Source organism: Mercenaria mercenaria, unplaced genomic scaffold, assembly GCF_021730395.1.
Source record: "Mercenaria mercenaria strain notata unplaced genomic scaffold, MADL_Memer_1 contig_1751, whole genome shotgun sequence".
Classification (NCBI taxonomy): Eukaryota; Metazoa; Mollusca; class Bivalvia; order Venerida; family Veneridae; genus Mercenaria; species Mercenaria mercenaria.
Window position 1 is genome coordinate 5,147 of NW_026459753.1, and position 24,615 is coordinate 29,761.

At 34.3% G+C, this 24,615-nt stretch overlaps 1 protein-coding gene across 1 annotated transcript; it reads right to left on the minus strand.

Moving 5' to 3' along the window:
• LOC128551834 (uncharacterized) lies at positions 1–24,284 on the minus strand. Its single transcript, XM_053532755.1, has 2 exons — positions 24,173–24,284; positions 1–2,465 (listed from the first exon to the last, which is right to left on the minus strand). The coding sequence occupies exon 2, from the start codon at positions 2,414–2,416 to the stop codon at positions 641–643; it is 1,776 nt and encodes a 591-aa protein (XP_053388730.1). The 5' UTR covers positions 2,417–2,465; positions 24,173–24,284; the 3' UTR covers positions 1–640.
• Between the last annotated feature and the right edge of the window lie 331 nt (positions 24,285–24,615).

Genomic DNA, 24,615 nt, shown 5'->3' on the forward strand with positions numbered 1-24,615 from the left:
ACGAAACTTTTAATCGCCACAAATTTTTCAACATGCTGAAAATTATCTGACAAACAAAAGTAATCACAACGGATGCAAAAGCTCACAGATGCATCCATACGAACACCACAAATGTACAACGTACATATACTAATGGGAACGAATTTTGCTCAAGTACTATTCGCCAGTACTCGCAAGTTGACGTCGTTTTTTTTTTTCGCCTATATGTGAGGAGGCTTTTAGCCTTCTCATAATTATAACAACAGCATTGGATTTTTTTAGGGAGCAGATTTTTGAGTGATACAAATTGAGGGCAAACTGGAAAACTGACATTCCACATACAGAAGAGGTTATTACACTTTCCTGTTAAGTCATTGAAATAAGCTTCCGCATGAATATAAGTAAACTTCACTTGGCAGTGCTGGTAAACAGCCATTATAGTACTTTAAATACTGTTAAAAATATATTTTAATCAATATCAATTGATCAGTCAATCAAATAAATCTATCAATCAGTAAACAAAGCACCTAGTCAGTCAGTCATTCAACAACCAGTTGGTCTATTCAGTCAGTCTGTCCATCCATCAGTTTGTTATGTCGATCAACCACCTTATCAATCAATCTTTCAGTCAGACCTTCTGATTTATTATTTCTCATTTTTCTCATTCCTTTAAAACACAGAATTCTACTAGTTTGAATTTGTTGTCCACTGTTTGATTGTCACTTTTGAACAATGCTGCTATTGCTCTGTTTTTCCGCTCCTCCATTGTATTACAATGAACAGGATGAAATTTCTTGACTTTCACTGTGTCTGTGTTTAGATCAATATCTATCCAAGATAGAGTAATAGTTTTACCTGCCTGCATAACTAGAGACAGCTGAAAAGTACGTTTATGTCTTGCTGGGTCTTTTTTTGAGTTCCTTATTTCAATAATGATACCAACTCCTTTCTTAAAAGTTCCATTATTGACACAGAATTGAACTACATCACCAATTTCAGTTTCATTTCTAATGTGAACAACCATAGTTTCAACCTCAAGTGAACTAAATATTTTTTGTTCTGACTTGGTTGCAATTTCTGTCTCTTCATTATTCTTTGGTTTATAATATTTCATGTGCAACTGTTCTTTTACTGCCCAGTAGCACACATGATCAGATCTGTTAGAACGCCAGTGCCATTTCTTTTCACCCTTTCGACTTTGTACACGTGAAATTATTTCTTCTGGGAGAAACACTGTCATTTTTCTGGGATCTAGCCGCCAAACAGTTTTGTCAGACAATTTGATTTCCACTTCCTCTATAACTCTTGTGAAGAGACAAGATTTATTATAGTGAACTAAGCTGATTTTGCCTGATTTAGTAACTTTTGTAGCTATTGTGAAATGCTTAAATCCATATTGTCGGAAAACTATTACTTCTCCTCGTTTCACGTCGGATAACTGTTTTACTTTAATAGACTTGACCGTTAATGGTGATTCAAAATCCTTGACAACTGACTGTATGAATGGCATTGCACTTCGTATAAGAAATATCACAGTTATTAGTATTGTCACTGGCCACGCTGGGACCAGTGGGTCATTAACTGTTATAATCATGTACTGTAACGATAAACTACATGAAAGTAAGAACAATATAAATTTAGTTAACAGAATGTATAGTTTTTCTTCAGAACAATAGGAACATACACTTTTATTGTTATGTAATCTCTTCAGTTCGAGAAATTCGTAAATTAGATATGGATGATAAATTATGTCACCAACAACAGCAAAACCAGGAATATTTGTTAGCATCTCTAATATTCTAGAATTGGATAGTCTTAGAATGCTCAAAATAATTATTGCAAACAATGCAAAGACAATGAAAGAAATCAGAAGTATTGTTCTCTTTTCGCCAAATTGGAAACAGTTTTGTGTGCCGAGTACACACCATGTTGCAAAATGTTCACAATTACTTTTAAAAAGATTATAATTCCCAAAAACACTCTCAATAGTGCCTGTTTGATTCTCATGATTATCAGCATCTTCATCTTCATCTTCATCTTTTGTCACAGTATCCTTTCCGTCACCTTTTTTTATTTGCGACTTTGCTCGCCGAACTATTTCCTTAGGAGTATATTTTGAATAATTGTACTCAATAGTGTATATTTCATCATGCTTTAAGTTTCTTTTTTCTTCTTTCTTTTGAATAGAGCCGTTTTTGAAACCTCTGACATCTGCATAGTGAATCAATACAAGAGTTGCTTCATAATCAGTTCTGTGTTTAATGTCTGCTATGATAGCATGATGGAAATAATTTGCTTTTAAAACGTGTTTCCTCTCCTTGTATTTCAGTTTATTACGTCCAGGTTCAGAGATATGTTGCCCAATTTTCAACTCGAATGCATTTAGAACCCTTCTTTTCTTGGAGCAAAATCCACATCCAATTTTGTCAGCTGACATCTTCTGATTTCTTGTTTGAGAATTGTTGTTATATCAGTTGAGGAAAATGCTGAAATGGTTTGAAAAAAATTGTTTTAAAAGCTAAATGCTTAGTTGTGAATTTGACAGCGCTTTATGAGGTGCCTTTTAAGTATCAAAAACATTATCTGTAAGTTTTTCTCATCTGTTAAAATGATGCTTTATATCAGATTCTATTTAACCTGGCTGAGAATATTCAAGTGGTTTCCATGGAATGTCTGTAAATTTCCATGGAAGTCAGGACTCTGGAGTATTTGGACAGACTTTCCGGAGTTGGGTATGTGGAAAAAATGTCCAGGGATTTCCGGAGTACTTTCCATGTACATCCATGGACAAATTACCTGAGTTATTCCATGGATGTATATGGACAATTTTCTGCAGCTGTTCTGCAAGTTTGGCGGATGGTATTGTGCAAAGGCAATACATGCAGTTTATGGAACTTTTTTGTGGTATCTATGTTGAGAGCAATAACTCTTACAAACAATATGATTTTATTGCGTGTGGTCACTTCTACAGTTTCAAGACATTGATATGTATAAACAAGGAAAATGCATCCTTTGTAATAAATATCTGCCAGTTAAAAGTGGGTGATTTAAGAATATAATTTAAACATGTACATACAAATGTACAAAACTAATTGCATGAAAATAATGATGAAATCATTCAAATAAAAGTGTCTGAAGTCATCTCATGACAAGAAGCATGTTATTTATAAAACCTTCTTCAAGCCTTTGATTACTTCAGCATTAACTTTTTTATTGCTGTATAATGAACAGTGCACAAAGACACATGCATGTGTTTAAAGGTGGTCAATCACATTTAAACAACATTTAATGACATTTTTTACTTTTTGTATATTCTGGTAGAGAATTATTTAAGGAACAAAAAGACCGATTACATAGAGTTAGATTCCTATTTGAAATGTATATTTTATTATTTTTATAAAATTTTGTAATTACTCCCCTTTAATATGAAAGTATATAAAAAGCTGGGTATTTCTTTTTATTTCGATACAATGTCTAGTTTTACATTTGCATTTGATAGACATATCAACTATTGAACAATTCTAACCAAAATGCAAGTTTTAAAGCTGTGTGTAGCTTCTGAATTCATTTATTTCCAATCTATCTTGGTTGCGCAACCAAGATAGGCAAAGGGAGGTAATAATAATTTTTCAAACTTGCGTTTCTAATGAATTCCATCTAAATACATAATTTTTAATGCAAATATTTTACAAATATATTAGAATATGTCTAATATTTATACATTTCCTTAGGCAAAGTATGTTTATCAAATTTATACTTATGATAAAATAACTCTATCTTGGTTGGGCAACCAGGATAGGAAAATGAAATTTTAAAAATACCTCCAGTGAAAATCTAATTTGTATTAAGTGTTAAGTGAACATAAATGAGTGTAAATGATCAGATGCTAAAGTTTCGAACAAATCCGTTACATGGCCAAAATCTGATTATCCACCTTTAATATGATTATTACAAATTAATGTATTGTTTCATTGGCCAATAATGTAAACACACTGAGTCTTACTTGAACAATTTATAAAGTCCTCAGTATTAACTTTCAAGTATAGTACCTCTCATAATAAGGTTTCACAATTTTCTACACAACTATTACACATTTCGAAAATTGCTCCTTGTAAGATTAGTTGATTTAAGGATAACATGGTGTAATAGGCCTCAATTTCACCAAAAGCGTACATACAACTTGATAATGTAAGCTATGAAAATGTCAAACGATAGAAATAAGGTGCATATTGACAGGTTATATAGTGACAGAAGTTCTCAAAAAATTTCCTTTAGATTACCTCCCCTGATAATTTTGGTTTTTCATGAGTTATCTCCCCTGAAAACTAGAAAAAAATGATTTTCTCCTTTTCTCTACGGGGAATTTTAGATTTCTTTTTGATATTTGTATCAGAATCATATAGTGCAGCTTTCTACGGCAAACTTTTCTCGAAACTCGGGTTCAGATTCAAATAATCAAAGAAATTATATATTTCCCATAGACATCAATGTTAACTTCAATACCGATTATCTCCCAAAAAAATGAAAAAAAATTGAAAAATCTCTCGGTGAAAAGTTTTTAATTTTGAATGTCTTTAAAGTGACAAGATTTCATTTAAATATTACCAATGACAGTAAAGTTGGTAGGCAGTTGGTAGTTGGTAGTTGGACATTCGAATAACCAACTACTTACTAGTTGCCAGTTGGTTATTCAAAATGTATAAGCAAGTCTGATTACCTTTTAAAACATAATGATAAAAAATCATTCTAATCCATGTTTTGTTCTTTAATATTAATCTTCATTTCTTAAAATGCATTCAGCAGTCTCTAAAAGTACCTTAAGAGCCAGTTGCCAATTCGCGATATGTTTCAGAAAAGCTTTTTTCAGTCACAAATGGATAAAATCATTCAATATGATATTTTATATTGTTTTTCATATAAATATCTGACACTTTCAACATAAAGATCAGTCTTGGAAACACTAAGGAGAGCCAGTTGCCAATTCGCGTGCGAATAACCAACTGCCTACTGGTAGGCAGTTGGTTATTCGACATTTTACTGACAGTCAGTCTTTTGGTAGAACATGATAAAAAAAATTATTCTAACCCTTGTTTTGGTGTTGTTTTATGTTAGTATTTATTCTTTTAAATGCATTCAAGAGTCTTAAAATGCACCAGGAGAGTCAGTTGCCAATTTCGCGATATGTTTCAGAAAAGCGGATTTTTTCAGATACATATGAATAAAAAGAATTCAATTTTACATATATTTTGTTCTTTCATATCAATATCTGACACTTTCAACGTATAGGTCCGTCTTGGAAACACTCGGGAGAGCCAGTTGCCAATTCGCGTGCGAATAACCAACTGCCTACTGGTAGGCAGTTGGTTATTCGGCATTTAACAGACAGTCAAAGTTTTGGTCGAAAATGATAAAAATATCAATCTAGTCCTTGTTTCGTTCTTTAATGTTAATGTTTAATGTTCTTTAATGTCTCAAAATGCACCAGGAGAGCCAGTTGCCAATTCGCGATATGTTTCAGAAAAGCGGATTTTTCAGACACATATGCATAAAATAATTCCATTTTACATATATTTTGTTCTTTCATATCAATATCCGGCACTTTCAACGTATAGATCAGTCTTGGAAACACTCAGGAGAGCCAGTTGCCAATTCGCGTGCGAATAACCAACTGCCTACTGGTAGGCAGTTGGTTATTTAACATTTTACTGTCAGTCATTGTTTTGGCAGAACACGATACAAAATTCATTATAACCCTTGTTTTGTTGTTGTTTTATGTTAGTTTTTATTCTTTAAAATGCATTCAACAGTCTCAAAATACACCAGGAGAGCCAGTTGCCAATTCGCGATATGTTTCAGAAAAGCCGATTTTTCAGACACATATAAATAAAATAATTCAATTTTACATATAATTTGTTCTTTCGAACCAATATCCGACATTTTCAACGTATAGGTCAGTCTTGGAAACACTCAGGCCCCGTGTTCACAAAACATTTTCAGTCTCATCTGAGTTTGATAATGAAACTTAATTTCTCATTTATATCAAAATAGCATGTTTAACACAAAATTTTAAGTTAATAAGTATTTTAAAGTGATTATTCGGTATTGATGGTCAGTCTCATTTGGAATTTAAGCTTGAAGTTTTAGTAAAACTGATATTAAAATTTCAAACTCAAACTCAGCTGAGATCGAAAAATGTTTTGTGAACACGGGGCCTGGAGAGCCAGTTGCCAATTCGCGTGCGAATAACCAACTGCCTACTGGTAGGCAGTTGGTTATTCGACATTTTACTGACAGTCATTATTTTGGTAGAACATGATAAAAATTCATTCTAACCCTTGTTTTGTTCTTTTATGTTACTATTTATTCTTTTAAATGCATTCAACAGTCTCAAAATGCACCAGGAGAGCCAGTTGCCAATTCGCGATATGTTTCAGAAAAGCGGATTTTTCAGACACATGCATAAAATAATTCAATTTTACATATATTTTGTTCTTTCGTATCAATATCCGACACTTTCAACGTATAGGTCAGTCTTGGAAACACTCAGGAGAGCCAGTTGCCAATTCGCGTGCGAATAACCAACTGCCTACTGGTAGGCAGTTGGTTATTCGGCATTTTACTGACAGTCATTGTTTTGATAGAACATGATAAAAAAATCATTCTAACTCTTGTTTTATTTTTTTATGTTAGTATTAATTCTTTTAAATGCATTCAACAGTCTCAAAATGCACCAGGAGAGCCAGTTGCCAATTCGCGATATGCCGTTCAGACAAGCGGATTTTTCAGACACATATGAATGAAATAATTCAATTTTACATATATTTTGTTCTTTCGTATCAATATCCGACACTTCGAACGTATAGGTCCGTCTTGGAAACACTCAGGAGAGCCAGTTGCCAATTCGCGTGCGAATAACCAACTGCCTACTGGTAGGCAGTTGGTTATTCGGCATTTTACTGACAGTCATAGATATGGTCAAAAATGATAAGAAAATCAATCTAGTCCTTGTTTCGTTCTTTAATGTTAATATTTATTCCTTTCAATGCATTCAACAGTCTCAAAATGCACCAGGAGAGCCAGTTGCCAATTCGCGATATGTTTCAGAAAAGCGGATTTTTCAGTCACATATGAATGAAATAATTCAATTTTACATATATTTTGTTCTTTCGTATGAATATCCGACACTTCGAACGTATAGGTCAGTCTTGGAAACACTCAGGAGAGCCAGTTGCCAATTCGCGTGCGAATAACCAACTGCCTACTGGTAGGCAGTTGGTTATTCGGCATTTTACTGACAGTCATAGATTTGGTCAAAAATGATAAGAAAATCAATCTTGTCCTTGTTTCGTTCTTTAATGTTAATATTTATTCCTTTCAATGCATTCAACAGTCTCAAAATGCACCAGGAGAGCCAGTTGCCAATTCGCGATATGTTTCAGAAAAGCGGATTTTTCAGACACATATGAATGAAATAATTCAATTTTACATATATTTTGTTCTTTCGTATCAATATCCGACACTTCGAACGTATAGGTTAGTCTTGGAAACACTCAGGAGAGCCAGTTGCCAATTCGCGTGCGAATAACCAACTGCCTACTGGTAGGCAGTTGGTTATTCGACATTTTACTGACAGTCATTATTTTGGTAGAACATGATAAAAAATTCATTCTAACCCTTGTTTTGTTCTTTTATGTTACTATTTATTCTTTTAAATGCATTCAACAGTCTCAAAATGCACCAGGAGAGCCAGTTGCCAATTCGCGATATGTTTCAGAAAAGCGGATTTTTCAGACACATATGAATAAAATAATTCAATTTTACATATATTTCGTTCTTTCGTATCAATATCTGGCACTTTCTACGTATAGGTCAGTCTTGGAAACACTCAGGAGAGCCAGTTGCCAATTCGCGTGCGAATAACCAACTGCCTACTGGTAGGCAGTTGGTTATTCGGCATTTTACTGACAGTCATTGTTTTGATAGAACATGATAAAAAATTCATTCTAACTCTTGTTTTATTCTTTTATGTTAGTATTTATTCTTTTAAATGCATTCAACAGTCTCAAAATGCACCAGGAGAGCCAGTTGCCAATTCGCGATATGTTTCAGAAAAGCGGATTTTTCAGACACATATGAATGAAATAATTCAATTTTACATATATTTTGTTCTTTCGTATCAATATCCGACACTTCGAACGTATAGGTCAGTCTTGGAAACACTCAGGAGAGCCAGTTGCCAATTCGCGTGCGAATAACCAACTGCCTACTGGTAGGCAGTTGGTTATTCGGCATTTTACTGACAGTCATAGATTTGGTCAAAAATGATAAGAAAATCAATCTAGTCCTTGTTTCGTTCTTTAATGTTAATATTTATTCCTTTCAATGCATTCAACAGTCTCAAAATGCACCAGGAGAGCCAGTTGCCAATTCGCGATATGTTTCAGAAAAGCCGATTTTTCAGACACATATGAATAAAATAATTCAATTTTACATATATTTTGTTCTTTCATATCAATATCCGGCACTTTCAACGTATAGATCAGTCTTGGAAACACTCAGGAGAGCCAGTTGCCAATTCGCGTGCGAATAACCAACTGCCTACTGGTAGGCAGTTGGTTATTCAACATTTTACTGTCAGTCATTGTTTTGGTAGAACACGATATAAAATTCATTCCAACCCTTGTTTTGGTGTTGTTTTATGTTAGTATTTATTCTTTTAAATGCATTCAACAGTCTCAAAATACACCGGGAGAGCCAGTTGCCAATTCGCGATATGTTTCAGAAAAGCCGATTTTTCAGACACATATCAATAAAATAATTCAATTTTACATATATTTTGTTCTTTCGTACCAATATACTACACTTTCAACGTATAGATCAGTCTTGGAAACACTCAGGAGAGCCAGTTGCCAATTCGCGTGCGAATAACCAACTACCTGGTAGGCAGTTGGTTATTCGACATTTTACTGTCAGTCATTGTTTTGGTAGAACATGATACAAAATTCATTCTAACCCTTATTTTGTTGTTGTTTTATGTTAGTTTTTATTCTTTTAAATGCATTCATTAGTCTCAAAATACACCAGGAGAGCCAGTTGCCAATTCGCGATATGTTTCAGAAAAGCCGATTTTTCAGACACATATAAATAAAATATTTCAATTTTACATATAATTTTTTCTTCCGAACCAATATCCGACATTTTCAACGTATAGGTCAGTCTTGGAAACATTCAGGAGTGCCAGTTGCCAATTCGCGTGCGAATAACCAACTGCCTACTGGTAGGCAGTTGGTTATTCGACATTTTACTGACAGTCATTGTTTTGATAGAACATGATAAAAAATTAATTCTAACTCCTGTTTTTATTCTTTTATTTTAAAGTATTTATTCTTTTAAATGCATTCAACAGTCTCAAATGCACCAGGAGAGCCAGTTCCCAAAATTCGTGATATGTTTCAGAAAAGCGGATTTTTCAGACACATATGAATAAAATAATTCAATTTTACATATATTTTGTTCTTTCATATCAATATCCAACTCTTTCAACGTATAGGCTAATCTTGGAAACACTCAGGAGAGCCAGTTGCCAATTCCCGTGCGAATAATCAACTGCCTACTGGTAGGCAGTTGGTTATTCGACATTTTACTGACAGTCATTGTTTTGATAGAACATGATAAAAAATTAATTCTAACTCTTGTTTTATTCTTTTATGTTAGTATTTATTCTTTTAAATGCATTCAGAAGTCTCAAAATGCACCAGGAGACTCAGTTGCCAATTCGCGATATGTTTCAGAAAAGCCGATTTTTCAGACACATGTGCATAAAATAATTCAATTTTACATATATTTTGTTATTTTGTATCAACAACCGACTCTTTCAACGTATAGGCCAGTCTTGGAGACACTCGAGGACCAGTTGCCATTCGCGTGCGAATAACCAACTGCCTACTGGTAGGCAGTTGGTTATTCGACATTTTACAGACAGTCATAGTTTCGGTTGAAATGATAACAAAATCAATCTAGTTCCTTGTTCGTTCTTTAATGTTAATATTTATTCCCTTTTTTTCAATGCATTCAACAGTCCCAAAATCCCACCAGGAGGGCCAGTTGCCAATTCGCGATATGTTTCAGAAAAGTGTTGTTTTCAGACACATATGAATAAAATAATTCAATTTTACATATATTTTGTTCTTTCGTATCAATATCCGACACTTCCAGCGTATAGGTCAGTCTTGGAAACACTCAGGAGAGCCAGTTGCCAATTCGTTTGCGAATAACCAACTGCCTACTCGTAGGCAGTTGGTTATTCGACATTTTACTGACAGTCATAGTTTGGTAGAACATTATAAAAAATTAATTCTAACCCTTGTTTTATTCTTTTATGTTAGTATTTATTCTTTTAAATGCATTCAACAGTCTCAAAATGCACCAGGAGAGCCAGTTGCCAATTCGCGATATGTTTCAGAAAAGCAGATTTTTCAGACAAATATGAATAAAATAATTCTATTTTACATATATTTTGTTCTTTCATATCAATATCCGACACTTTCAACATATAGGCTAATCTTGGAAACACTCAGGAGAGCCAGTTGCCAATTCGCGTGCGAATAACCAACTGCCTACTGGTAGGCAGTTGGTTATTCGTCATTTTACTGACAGTCATTGTTTTGATAGAACATGATAAAAAATTCATTCTAACTCTTGTTTTATTCTTTTATGTTAGTATTTATTCTTTTAAATGCATTCAACAGTCTGAAAATGCACCAGGAGAGCCAGTTGCCAATTCGCGATATGTTTCAGAAAAGCCGATTTTTCAGACACATATGAATAAAATAATTCAATTTTACATATATTTTATTCTTTGATATCAATATCCGACACTTTCAACATATAGGCTAATCTTGGAAACACTCAGGAGAGCCAGTTGCCAATTCGCGTGCGAATAACCAACTGCCTACTGGTAGGCAGTTGGTTATTCGACATTTTACTGACAGTCATTGTTTTGATAGAACATGATAAAAAATTAATTCTAACTCTTGTTTTATTCTTTTATGTTAGTATTTATTCTTTTAAATGCATTCAAAAGTCTTAAAATGCACCAGGAGAGCCAGTTGCCAATTCGCGATATGTTTCAGAAAAGTCTTTTTTTCAGACACATATGAATAAAATAATTCAATTTTACATATATTTTGTTCTTTCGTATCAATATCCAACACTTCCAACGTATAGGACAGTCTTGGAAACACTCAGGAGAGCCAGTTGCCAATTCGCTTGCGAATAAGCAACTGCCTACTGGTAGGCAGTTGGTTATTCGACATTTTACTGACAGTCATAGTTTGGTAGAACATGATAAAAAATTCACTCTAACCCTTGTTTTGTTCTTTTATGTTAGTATTTATTCTTTTAAATGCATTCAATAGTCTCAAAATGCACCAGGAGAGCCAGTTGCCAATTCGCGATATGTTTCAGAAAAGCAGATTTTTCAGACACATATGAATAAAATAATTCAATTTTAAATATATTTTGTTCTTTCATATCAATATCCGACACTTTCAACGTATAGGCTAATCTTGGAAACACTCAGGAGAGCCAGTTGCCAATTCGCGTGCGAATAACCAACTGCCTACTGGTAGGCAGTTGGTTATTCGACATTTTACTGACACTCATTGTTTTGATAGAACATGATAAATAATTAATTCTAACTCTTGTTTTATTCTTTTATGTTAGAATTTATTCTTTTAAATGCATTCAACAGTCTCAAAATGCACCAGGAGAGCCAGTTGCCAATTCGCGATATGTTTCAGAAAAGCAGATTTTTCAGACAAATATGAATAAAATAATTCAATTTTACATATATTTTGTTCTTTCATATCAATATCCGACACTTTCAACATATAGGCTAATCTTGGAAACACTCAGGAGAGCCAGTTGCCAATTCGCGTGCGAATAACCAACTGCCTACTGGTAGGCAGTTGGTTATTCGACATTTTACTGACAGTCATTGTTTTGATAGAACATGATAAAAAATTCATTCTAACTCTTGTTTTATTCTTTTATGTTAGTATTTATTCTTTTAAATGCATTCAACAGTCTCAAAATGCACCAGGAGAGCCAGTTGCCAATTCGCGATATGTTTCAGAAAAGCCGATTTTTTCAGACACATATGAATAAAATAATTCAATTTTACATATATTTTGTTCTTTCATATCAATATCCAACACTTTCAACGTGTAGGCTAATCTTGGAAACACTCAGGAAAGCCATTTTGCCAATTCGCGTGCGAATAACCAACTGCCTACTGGTAGGCAGTTGGTTTATTCGACATTTACTGACAGTCATTGTTTTGATAGAACATGATAAAAATTAATTCTAACTCTTGTTTTATTCTTTTATGTTAGTATTTATCTTTTAAATGCATTCAAAAGTCTCAAAATGCACCAGGAGAGCCAGTTGCCAATTCGCGATATGTTTCAGAAAAGCCGATTTTTCAGACACATGTGCATAAAATAATTCAATTTTACATATATTTTGTTATTTTGTATCAAAAACCGACTCTTTCAACGTATAGGCCAGTCTTGGACAGTGATCGCTAGTCGTTTACCAAGGATATGAAAAAAATGATACCGTCAGTTGCTAAGCATTATTCGGATAGAACTGACTCTTCTCTCAACTAGTAATCTCGCATAAATGAGATGTGGAGATTGAACTCTAAAATTATTGAATTTTTGTTACGATTCACCTAAATTAATTATTGTAAAAATATCGGATATAGGATGTCATAAAATTACATTTGAACGAACTTTCTTAATGTTTAAAACATACTGAAGTACCTATTTTCACGAAATTAAATCGAAAACGGGCTTCATACTAGTGTTTTTTTTTTTTTTTTTTTTTTTACAAAGCTTAGTTAGTATATTGAATGACTGTGTGAACGATTTGAGGTATGTACTAGGATAAAAAGTTAAAGGTAAACCGATAGTAACAGAAAAGACAACTATTCTTCAAGCTTTGAATTTTCATGTTAAAATCATCAATAGGAAATAAACAATGTACAGTATATTTTGTCCGTAAGTATTGACCTGGCAGTCATGAATATTCCGTGTATTTCCATAAATTAATGTCCGGTGTCAGAACCTATATAGCGATATAACTATTACATATCATTATATTTCTTAAATGATATACTGTCGCATGTGCAGGTAGCTATGCGTACAAAGCGTTCAGCTGCCAATATCAGTGTTGTGTGTTCGAGTCCTACGTCTGATCATATCCCCAACACTCGCCCCCTGCTGCAATTTTATGTGCAAACTACCACTTATTGTATCAAACGTATAGATCTTATATTTATGATTCATTTATTAAAAGTTATCATATTTAGATTTACCCGTTTTAAAGAAGTGGAATAAAATTGTTTTATTTAAGTATCTTAGATAAAAAGACAAATTACTTGACACCAGCGTCCCAGAAAAGAAAAAACAATTAAAATTTATGAAATATGACACATAAAATAATGTAAATATTGCGTAAATCAATGAAAACGCCCAGAAATATTTGAGAAGATTAATTAGTGCCAGGTCAATACTTACGGACAATCGTGGATATATTGTCCGGAAGTATTGACCTAGCTGTCATGTATATTCCGTGTATTTCCGTAATTAATTCTCTGTGTCCGAATCTAAATAGCGATCTAATTATTGCGTAAATAATATCGCTTGTGCAAGTAGCTACGGGGACAAAACGGTTAGCCATCGATCTCGGGCTTGTGGGTCCGAGTCCTCAGTCTGATCATCGTTTGTTTTTTTTTGTTTTTTCAAATTTCATCTTTAAATTTTACAGGCAGGAAAATTGATACATCTATCTCATCAAATTTTATGGTTCATTTATTGAAAGAAATACACTTGTATTCAAGATATTATGTTATGATAATTTTGTATTTTTATTGATATGGCATTCAAAGCGAAGGAAAGGAAAAATGCCGAGAGCACTCGGAACTGGGCGTTGCACGAAAAGTGACGTCAGGGGCCATGTTTCTAACACAATAGCAAAAATCTCGAACAATATGGCGACAAAGTAAAATCGGAACTCAATCGCATATATCCTGAATTTTGTACAGTAATAAACTTACTAACGGGTTGTTATTTATTCATAAAATGACGCAAGATTTTGGTTATTGCTTTGATATTTTCAATAACTAAATAGTCGAGTTGAAGTGTTTCAAATTCATGATTTATATATATTCTACATATCATAATGAGCCGCGCCATGAGAAAACCATGAGAGCCGCGCCATGAGAAAACCAACATAGTGCGTTCGCTAACGGTTTCTCTAATTGCAATAGACTTTGAAAGTGAACAGCTTGGATGCGCAGTCTGGTCTGGATCCATGCTGGTCGCAAACACACTATGTTGGTTTTCTCATGGCACGGCTCATATAACCATGTTTTTGTTTTACACATTCCTTCTAATTATTTCACACACTGTCCAGTGTAATTACCAAAGTTGACCACTGCCGTAATCTATAGTCCCGCTGCTGAGTGTTAATGTCCATTTTATTGACTTGGGAGTAATATTAATGACATGCATCGTCTTAGCAATCTAGGACCTGATATATGATGTGGTAAATGCACTTCCGAATTTGACCTATTTATACAAAGACATAACTACTCTATATAATGAACAATCCACTACGCATATTTTTATTTTTTTTTTTTTTTTTTTTTTTTGTCAAGTATCCGCTTTATATAAAGAAGTACTTACTTAATGTAATGGTATTTGAACGAAGTCCGTATAAACAAATATGTACTATATATAAGGATGAAACCACTTAATATAAAAAAAAATGTTTGCACTTTAAATAATGCCAAATCACTATATGTAAAGAAGTGTGCACTTTATATAATAACATAATCACCCTATATATAGATGTATGCTTTTAATATAATAGCACAAACAGACAATACAAATGCATTTCACCAAGATAAGAACATGTCCGCACTATATTATATAAATATTGCATTCCTGAGAGGGTGGTATGAAAAATGTTCACCGCGAGATATATGAATATCGACCGAGGCGCCAGCCGAGGGCTATATTCATATTTCGAGGGGTGAACATGTTTCATATCAACCTCTCAGGAATGCATTATTTATTTTATTATATCGAAAGGATATAAAGGTCAAAACATTTAATGGAAAATCAACATAATAATTTAGGCCTAAATGATTTAATTAACATTAAAAAGTTATTATTAACCAAAATGAAGACAGAATTTAGGAATCTTTACTTGTTAGCACTGAGAAATTGTGGCGACATTGCTATTAATGACTTCTTTTGAAAGATTTAGCCGAGACGTTTACATATCACTGACCCCTACATTTATGCTCATATTTCAACATTGCGTCAGTGCTGAAATCGACAGCAGTAACATTCGAAAAACGGCGATAACTTTCTTATTTCTAAAGGAAACACATAAGTGTGACCATTCATTTTCTGAGTTAGATCATTTCCATTCTGATGGTAGAGCTAATGGTTTCAATTCAATATTTGATAAAAAGTTGTTTTCGAAATTTTTGGCACGTAGAACAAATCATTAAAAAAGAAGATCGGCCGGATTCACACATGCAGGAACATCAGAAAAGGTAATTTGCTGAGATTTTCAGTCTTTTAATCAATGCGAAAGTATCATTATCTCAGCGGGAGATATGAAAAAATAATATCACATGCGCAGAAAAATAAAATAGCGTTGTTGCGCATGTGATATGAAATAGTTAGATATTGATATGTAAAAACAAGTTAAACGTTAAATTCAATGCTTTAACCCTTTTAGCATGTTTAGTAGTGAAAAAAATCGAAATTGCAACTGTTTTCCTGGTCCTTACGACGAATGCATGCATTTAAACGGTTAAATGTTTTAAACATTTCAGAACAAACCAACAGTTTAATTGAATGATTTTTTTTTTCATTTTCAACAGAAAAACAGATATTTTGAAAAAATGTGAATAGGCAGTTGTTATCCAAAGGCGACTTTTTTATGAGGACCGGTAAATAGCGAAGAGAAATAGTACTTTAGGTTGGATTATTTTAGAGTCTTCGAAACAATCAGAAGACCCAGATGCCAATTCGGTCGCGAATAAGAAACTGTCTACTAACAGTTTGTTTTTCGGCATTTTTCAGGAAGACCAGTTTTTTGTTTATTTATCCTTTTTTGTCTTTTTTCGTTTTCAACATTTTTTCCAATTTGGAAGGTAAATTTTCTCGCGGGTTGAGCAACTGATTTGATCGGCCTTTAACTGAAAATCTTTCAAATTTACAATGCCTTTTAACCTGTTCGAAATGAACTTAGACATTTTAACCCCAGTCAGATGTTCGGCCCTGATGAACTCTGCACAATGTTTACATTCCGATGCGTAATATCCCCATTAGCACAACCGATTTATGACCTAAGATTCCTCGTCCAGCTTGATTTATGACTTGAAACTTCTTGAAACTCGATCTCATGAACGGGGTTATTGAACTTGATCTGCAGCTTTGTTTTCCCGAGGATTTTCATTGGTGACTTGCTGCCATGTGAATATATCTACTGGTAGGCAGTTGGTTATTTTACATTTGTCAAAAATTCACTATTTCGGTCGAAAGTCATAGAAGTATTCAATATTAATAGAAATATCCATTTAAAAATTTAGTGTTTACTTACAAATCAATATCTGACACATTCATTTGGAAACATTCAGAAGAGCCTGTGGCGTGCAAAACAACAACAACAACAAAAAAAAACTAAAAAAAAACTGCCTACTTGTAGTCGGCATTAAATCTCACGCATTGAGTTTACGCATACATTGAATGTACACTAGTAAAACCTATGTTAAACCTAACCATAACCCCTTTTGTCAGTATATAGAACACAATAGAACACACAATAGGTGCGTAAAATTAAATATAGGCGATTTAATGTTGACGCATACATGTAGCAGTAAGATTGTTGATGCCATTTACAGAAATTCATTTTTTCAGTCGAAAATTAAATGTAAATATTAAACCGTTTAAATACATTTCCTAGTCTTGCAAGACCAGGAGAGCAAGTTCTCGTTTCATAAACTATTTTTTTCGACATAAGGCGTAAAAATGCCGAATAACCAACCGCACTGGCTCTCCAGAGTGTTTCAAAGACAGACATATCCGTTGGAAGTGTAGGATATTAATATCAAAGAACGAAAATATATGTAAAATTGAATTATTTTATGCATATGTGTTATGAAAAATCGGCTTTTCAGAAACATATCCGCGAATTGGCAACTGACTCTCCTGGTGCATTTTTGAGAATGTTGAATACATTTAAAGGAATAAATACAAAACAAGGACTAGATTGATATTTTTATCATTTTTGACCAAAACTATGACTGTCTGTAAAATGCCGAATAACCAACTGCCTACCAGTAGGCAGTTGGTTATTCGCACGCGAATTGGCAACTGGCTCTTCTGAGTGTTTCCAAGACTGACCTTTACGTTGAAAGTGTAGGATATTGATACGAAAGAACAAAATATATGTAAAATTGAATTATTTTATTCATATGTGTCTGAAAAATCGGCTTTTCTGAAACATATCGCGAATTGGCAACTGGCTCTCCTGGTGCATTTTGAGACTGTTGAATGTATTTAAAAGAATAAATACTAACATAAAACAAGAACAAAACAAGGGTTAGAATGAATTTTTTATCATGTTCTACCAAAACAATGACTGTCAGTAAAATGTCGAATAACCAACTGCCTACCAGTAGGCAGTTTGGGTTTTTCGCACGCGAATTGGCAACTGGCACTCCTGAGTTTTCCAAGATTAGCTTATACGTTGAAAGTGTCGGATATTGATACGAAAGAACAAAATATATGTAAAAAATTTAATTTTTATGCATATGTGTCTGAAAAATCGGCTTTTCTGAAACATATCGCGAATTGGCAACTGGCTCTCCTGGTGCATTTTGGGACTGTTGAATGCATTGAAAGGAATAAATATTAACATTAAAGAACGAAACAAGGACTAGATTGATTTTCTTATCATTTTTGACCAAATCTATGACTGTCAGTAAAATGCCGAATAACCAACTGCCTACCAGTAGGCAGTTGGTTATTCGCACGCGAATTGGCAACTGGCTCTCCTGAGTGTTTCCAAGACTGACCTATACGTTCGAAGTGTCGGATATTGATACGAAAGAACAAAATATATGTAAAATTGAATTATTTCATTCATATGTGTCTGAAAAATCGGCTTTTCTGAAACATATCGCGAATTGGCAACTGGCTCTTCTGGTGCATTTTGAGACTGTTGAATGCATTTAAAAGAATAAATACTAACATAAAAGAATAAAACAAGAGTTAGAATGAATTTTTTATCATGTTCTATCAAAACAATGACTGTCAGTAAAATGCCGAATAACCAACTGCCTACCAGTAGGCAGTTGGTTATTCGCACGCGAATTGGCAACTGGCTCTCCTGAGTGTTTCCAAGACTGACCTATACGTTGAAAGTGTCGGATATTGATACGAAAGAACAAAATATATGTAAAATTGAATTATTTTATGCATATGTGTCTGAAAAATCCGCTTTTCTGAAACATACCGCGAATTGGCAACTGACTCTCCTGGTGCATTTTGAGACTGTTGAATGCATTTAAAAGAATAAATAGTAACATAAAAGAACAAAACAAGGGTTTGAATGAATTTTTTATCATGTTCTACCAAAATAATGACTGTCAGTAAAATGTTGAATAACCAACTGCCTACCAGTAGGCAGTTGGTTATTCGCACGCGAATTGGCAACTGGCTCTCCTGAGTGTTTCTAAGACTGATCTATACGTTGAAAGTGCCGGATATTGATATGAAAGAACAAAATATATGTAAAATTGAATTATTTTATGCATATGTGTCTGAAAAATCGGCTTTTCTGAAACATATCGCGAATTGGCAACTGGCTCTTCTGGTGCATTTTGAGACTGTTGAATGCATTGAAAGGAATAAATATTAACATTAAAGAACGAAACAAGGACTAGATTGATATTATTATCATTTTCGACCAAAACTATGACTGTCTGTAAAATGCCGAATAACCAACTGCCTACCAGTAGGCAGTTGGTTATTCGCACGCGAATTGGCAACTGGCTCTCCCGAGTGTTTCCAAGACGGACCTATACGTTGAAAGTGTCGGATATTGATATGAAAGTACAAAATATATGTAAAATTGAATTATTTTATTCATATGTATCTGAAAAATCCGCTTTTCTGAAACATATCGCGAATTGGCAACTGACTCTCCTGGTGCATTTTAAGACTCTTGAATGCATTTAAAAGAATAACTACTAACATAAAACAACACCAAAACAAGGGTTAGAATAATTTTTTTATCATGTTCTACCAAAACACTGACTGTCAGTAAAATGTCGAATAACCAACTGCCTACCAGTAGGCAGTTGGTTATTCGCACGCGAATTGGCAACTGGCTCTCCTGAGTGTTTCTAAGACTGATCTATACGTTGAAAGTGCCGGATATTGATATGAAAGAACAAAATATATGTAAAATTGAATTATTTTATGCATATGTGTCTGAAAAATCGGCTTTTCTGAAACATATCGCGAATTGGCAACTGGCTCTTCTGGTGCATTTTGAGACTGTTGAATGCATTGAAAGGAATAAATATTAACATTAAAGAACGAAACAAGGACTAGATTGATATTATTATCATTTTCGACCAAAACTATGACTGTCTGTAAAATGCCGAATAACCAACTGCCTACCAGTAGGCAGTTGGTTATTCGCACGCGAATTGGCAACTGGCTCTCCCGAGTGTTTCCAAGACGGACCTATACGTTGAAAGTGTCGGATATTGATATGAAAGTACAAAATATATGTAAAATTGAATTATTTTATTCATATGTATCTGAAAAATCCGCTTTTCTGAAACATATCGCGAATTGGCAACTGACTCTCCTGGTGCATTTTAAGACTCTTGAATGCATTTAAAAGAATAAATACTAACATAAAACAACACCAAAACAAGGGTTAGAATAATTTTTTTATCATGTTCTACCAAAACACTGACTGTCAGTAAAATGTCGAATAACCAACTGCCTACCAGTAGGCAGTTGGTTATTCGCACGCGAATTGGCAACTGGCTCTCCTAAGTGTTTCCAAGACTGATCTTTATGTTGAAAGTGTCAGATATTTATATGAAAAACAATATAAAATATCAATTTGAATGATTTTATCCATTTGTGACTGAAAAAAGCTTTTCTGAAACATATCGCGAATTGGCAACTGGCTCTCAAGGTACTTTTAGAGACTGCTGAATGCATTTTAAGAAATGAAGATTAATATTAAAGAACAAAACATGGATTAGAATGATTTTTTATCATTATGTTTTAAAAGGTAATCAGACTTGCTTATACATTTTGAATAACCAACTGGCAACTAGTAAGTAGTTGGTTATTCGAATGTTCAACTACCAACTACCAACTGCCTACCAACTTTACTGTCATATATTACCATCCAGTTACAGGATAGGAAATATGGCTATTACACCATGTTATCCTTAATTGGTTGAGCTTGATCACATGGTATTCCCAGTCTGATTCTGATTGTTTTCTGAAGCTTTTAAAATCCCCCAGAAATGATAGAGTTATTTTCAAGAGTTAAACATCCAGAAATTTTTCTAAGTGCTACATTTCCGCAGTGTCCCTGAACATTCTCTGAACATTTTGGAAGATGTCCAGAGTGATTTCCAGAGATGTCCATGGAAAACATTTACAAGCACTCTTGAAATGTTATATAATAGGTAACTTTTCGATACTTTTCAATGGAAAATACCTACTTTCCATGGAAATGTTGCATTTGTCTGCAGTTTTTTTAATCCCCCGCCATGGCGGAGGGATTATAGGAATGGTCTGCATCCGTCCTTCCGTCTGTCCGTCCGTCCTTCCGTCCGTAACAAAATCGTGTCCGGTCCATATCTCCTAAACCCCTTGAAGGATTTTCATGAAACTTGGGTCAAATGATCACCTCATCAAGACGATGTGCAGAACCCATGAGTCAGCCTTGTCGGTTCAAGGTCAAGGTCACAACTCAAGGTCAAAGGTTTGAGCCTGCCATTTTATGTCCGCTCTATATCTCCTAAACCCCTTGAAGGAATTTTAAAAAACTTGGGTCAAATGATCACCTCATCAAGACGATGTGCAGAACTCATGAGTCAGCCATGCCGCTCAAGGTCAAGGTCACAACTCAAGGTCAAAGGTTTGAGCCTTCCATTTTGTGTCCGCTCTATATCTCTTAAACCCCTTAAAGGAATTTTATAAAACTTGGGTCAAATGATCACCTCATCAAGACGATGTGCAGAACCCATGAGTCAGTCATGCCGGCTCAAGATCAAGGTCACAACTTAGGGTCAAAGGTTTGAGCCTTCCATTTTGTGTCTGCTCTATATCTCCTAAACCCCTTGAAGGATTTTCATCAAACTTTGATCAAATGATCACCTCATCAAGGCGATGTGCAGAACTTATGAGTCAGCCATGTCGGCTCAAGGTCAAGGTCACAACTGAAGGTCAAATGTTTGAGCCTTCCATTTCGTGTCTGCTCTATATCTCCTAAACCCCTTGAAGGAATTTTATAAAAACTTGGGTCAAATGATTACCTCATCAGAACGATGTGCAGAAATTATGAGTCAACCATGCCAGCTCAAGGTCAAGGTCACAACTAAGGGTCGAAGGTTTGAGCCTTCCATTTGGTGTCCACTCTGTATCTCCTTAACCCCTTGAAGGATTTTCATCAAACTTGGGTCAAATGATCACCTCATCAAGAACTCATGAGTCAGCCATGTCAACTCAAGGTCAAGGTCACAACTGAAGGTCAAAGGTTTCAGCTCTGTATCTCCTAAACCCCTTGAAGGATTTTCATGAAATTTTGGTCAAATGATCACCTCATCAAGACGTTGTGCAGAATTCATGAGTCAGCCATGTCAGTTCAAGGTCAAGGTCACAGCTAAAATCAAAGGTTTACCCTTTCACTATCCATAGTAGTGGCGGGGGATTTAGCTGTCTTTCAGACTGCCTTGTCCACAGTTACTCTGGAATATGTACAAGCAGGTTATAATAAATAGGCAGCTTCAGCATCCTTTTTATTATACATCCATGAAACAGGATGTATTATGGGAACACCTTTGTTTATGCTGTTTTTACCAAAGTTGGTCAGGCTAGAATGCACTTTACTGGTACGCACTTCCTGCTAGGATTGTAAAAGGCAGGATGTGCTCGTTACAATCATTTAAATAAATTGTAACAATAATCTATTCATTAAAGAAAAAAGCAAAACGGGTTATGGGGGCAGTAGCCCCCATAAGAATAAATGGGGAGTATTTATTTAATGTGCATACCGGTAAAGTGCAGGTGTCCCGTGGGTCGCAATGTTTATGGGCACAATATCATGGCAAAGTTTGATAGCCATAGATCTAAGTCTTTCAAGTTTCTCTGGAATAACCTTGAATAACTCAAACTTGCGAAAATTGACAGTGACAGCTCTTTAACTCCAGCATTCAACAGACTTGGTCACAATGTTTATGGGCATAATATCTCAGACAAGTTCGATATCCAGTCAGGAAGTCTAAGTTTTGGTCCTTGAATTATTTAAAATTGTGAAAAATGACAGCTTCCACTTAATAACTTAAGCAGTTCTTGTCATATGTTCACCAAACTTAGTCAGAATGATTTATATGGGCATATTTTCTTGGCCAAGTTGGAAAGCCAGCTGTGTAGTCTGTGTTGCACTGGAGTTTAATGACCCTTGAATTAGTAGAAATTTGGAAAATTGACAACTACTCTGCTCGATAATAATGTATAGTATTTAAAAGTAATTTAAGAAAAAAAATAATTTACTGTGCGAAAGTATATTGTGACAGTTTGGCACTCTTTGGTCATAAATTTTAAGCTTGAGTATTCAAAGAATAGGCAGAGCTATTGAACTCACCTGTGTGTCCACATCCTGATTTGGTTAAGTTTTTGTATGTAAGCTGGTATTATTCTCAGTAACTACTTGTTGGAATGGATTGAAACTTCATACTCTTATACACTTGGTTAAACTGACTTACATTGCACATTTTCCATAACTCTTTTGCTTTTCTACAAAATTGTGCCCCTTTTTTATTTGTAAGCTGGTATCTTAGTGCTGGCAAATGGAAATGGATTGAAACTTCATGCACTTGGTCACTGTGATGATCTGACATGCACTACAATGGGTTCATAACTGTTCATTTTTTAATAGCTCATCTGATCTTTTAAAATTAGATGATGAGTTATTGTCGTCACTTGATTGGCGTCTGTGTTGGCGTCGCCTGGTTAAGTTTTATGTTTAGGTCAGCTTTTCTCCTAAACTATCAAAGCTTGCAACACTTGTTCACTATCAATAGCTGACTCTGTACAGCAAGAAACATAACTCATTCCTGCTTTTTGCAAGAATTATGACCCCTTTTGGACTTGGAAAATATCAGATTTCTTGGTTAAGTTTTATGTTTAGGTCAACTTTTCTCCTTAATGGTCAAAGCTATTGCTTTAAAACTTGCAACACTTGTTCATCATCAAAAGCTAGCTCTATACAGCAAGAAACATAACTCCATCCTGCTTTTTGCAAGAATTATGGCTCCTTTGGACTTTTGTTTTGGTGTTGCCATTAGTGTTATAAAAAGCAAACTTCTTCTAAACCAACTATTTGGTTATGCACAGCCAGCAGCTCATATCAACAATTATTTTGAACAATCTCTTTACTCTGCTTATATTCTAGTGATGTTGCTATAAATATGTATAAATAAGTTATTTCAGCCAGATATATATCTCAATATCATTTTTTAAACACAAAGCAGCATTTATAAGGTATCAGAAATCATAAATTAATTCTAATTACATTGGTACACTTTGGTGCTTTAAGTGCAGCTAAATTTTCCCAAATTCACACAAATTGTTTACTATGCTACAAATGCAGTGGACAGCTTTTGTAAATATTTTACACAGTATGTAAGTATTTTTTTTGTAGAGGAAGCATGCCTACACTTGTCTCCTACTTTCTATTTACTCCAAGTAACATATCAAAATACTTCCTTATTTTTGAAAAAAAAAAGACAATCAAATTTGGAGATATGCACCATTTAACAAATAGAAACAAAAGAACTTACATGTTTCTCAGACTTCAGACTTCAGACTTATCAAGAAGTCTGTTTCAGTATAGTAGTACACCCAGACTGAATATATATTCTTCTTGTTTCTTTTTCAAGGCCTTAGTATTTTATTTTAATTTAGGTATATTATAAGACCCTGTAATCTGATACAGGGCTGTTCAGAAAGTCCTAACAATATTCCTACTATGTCTCTGTTTTATATTCATGCATTGAAACAATTTGTTTCTTAAGTTTTCTTCAGTTGTCTCAGATAGAAGATTTTGGAACATAAAACTCAGTACTGCCAGTTTCTAAAGTCTTGTTGATCATAGAAATTCCTGGCTATTGCAAATTGCCATGTACAAATGAGGGTATCAGATCTACTCTTTGCAGTGTAAAAAATTTAAAAAAAACTTTCTGTGCATAAGTTTTTTTGTCAGGCCTGAAAAAAAAAAACTGTT

What these genes read in the sequence shown, in the direction of transcription:
- LOC128551834 (XM_053532755.1), bottom strand. Translation starts at nt 2,416, where the DNA reads ATGTCAGCTGACAAAATTGGATGTGGATTTTGCTCCAAGAAAAGAAGG.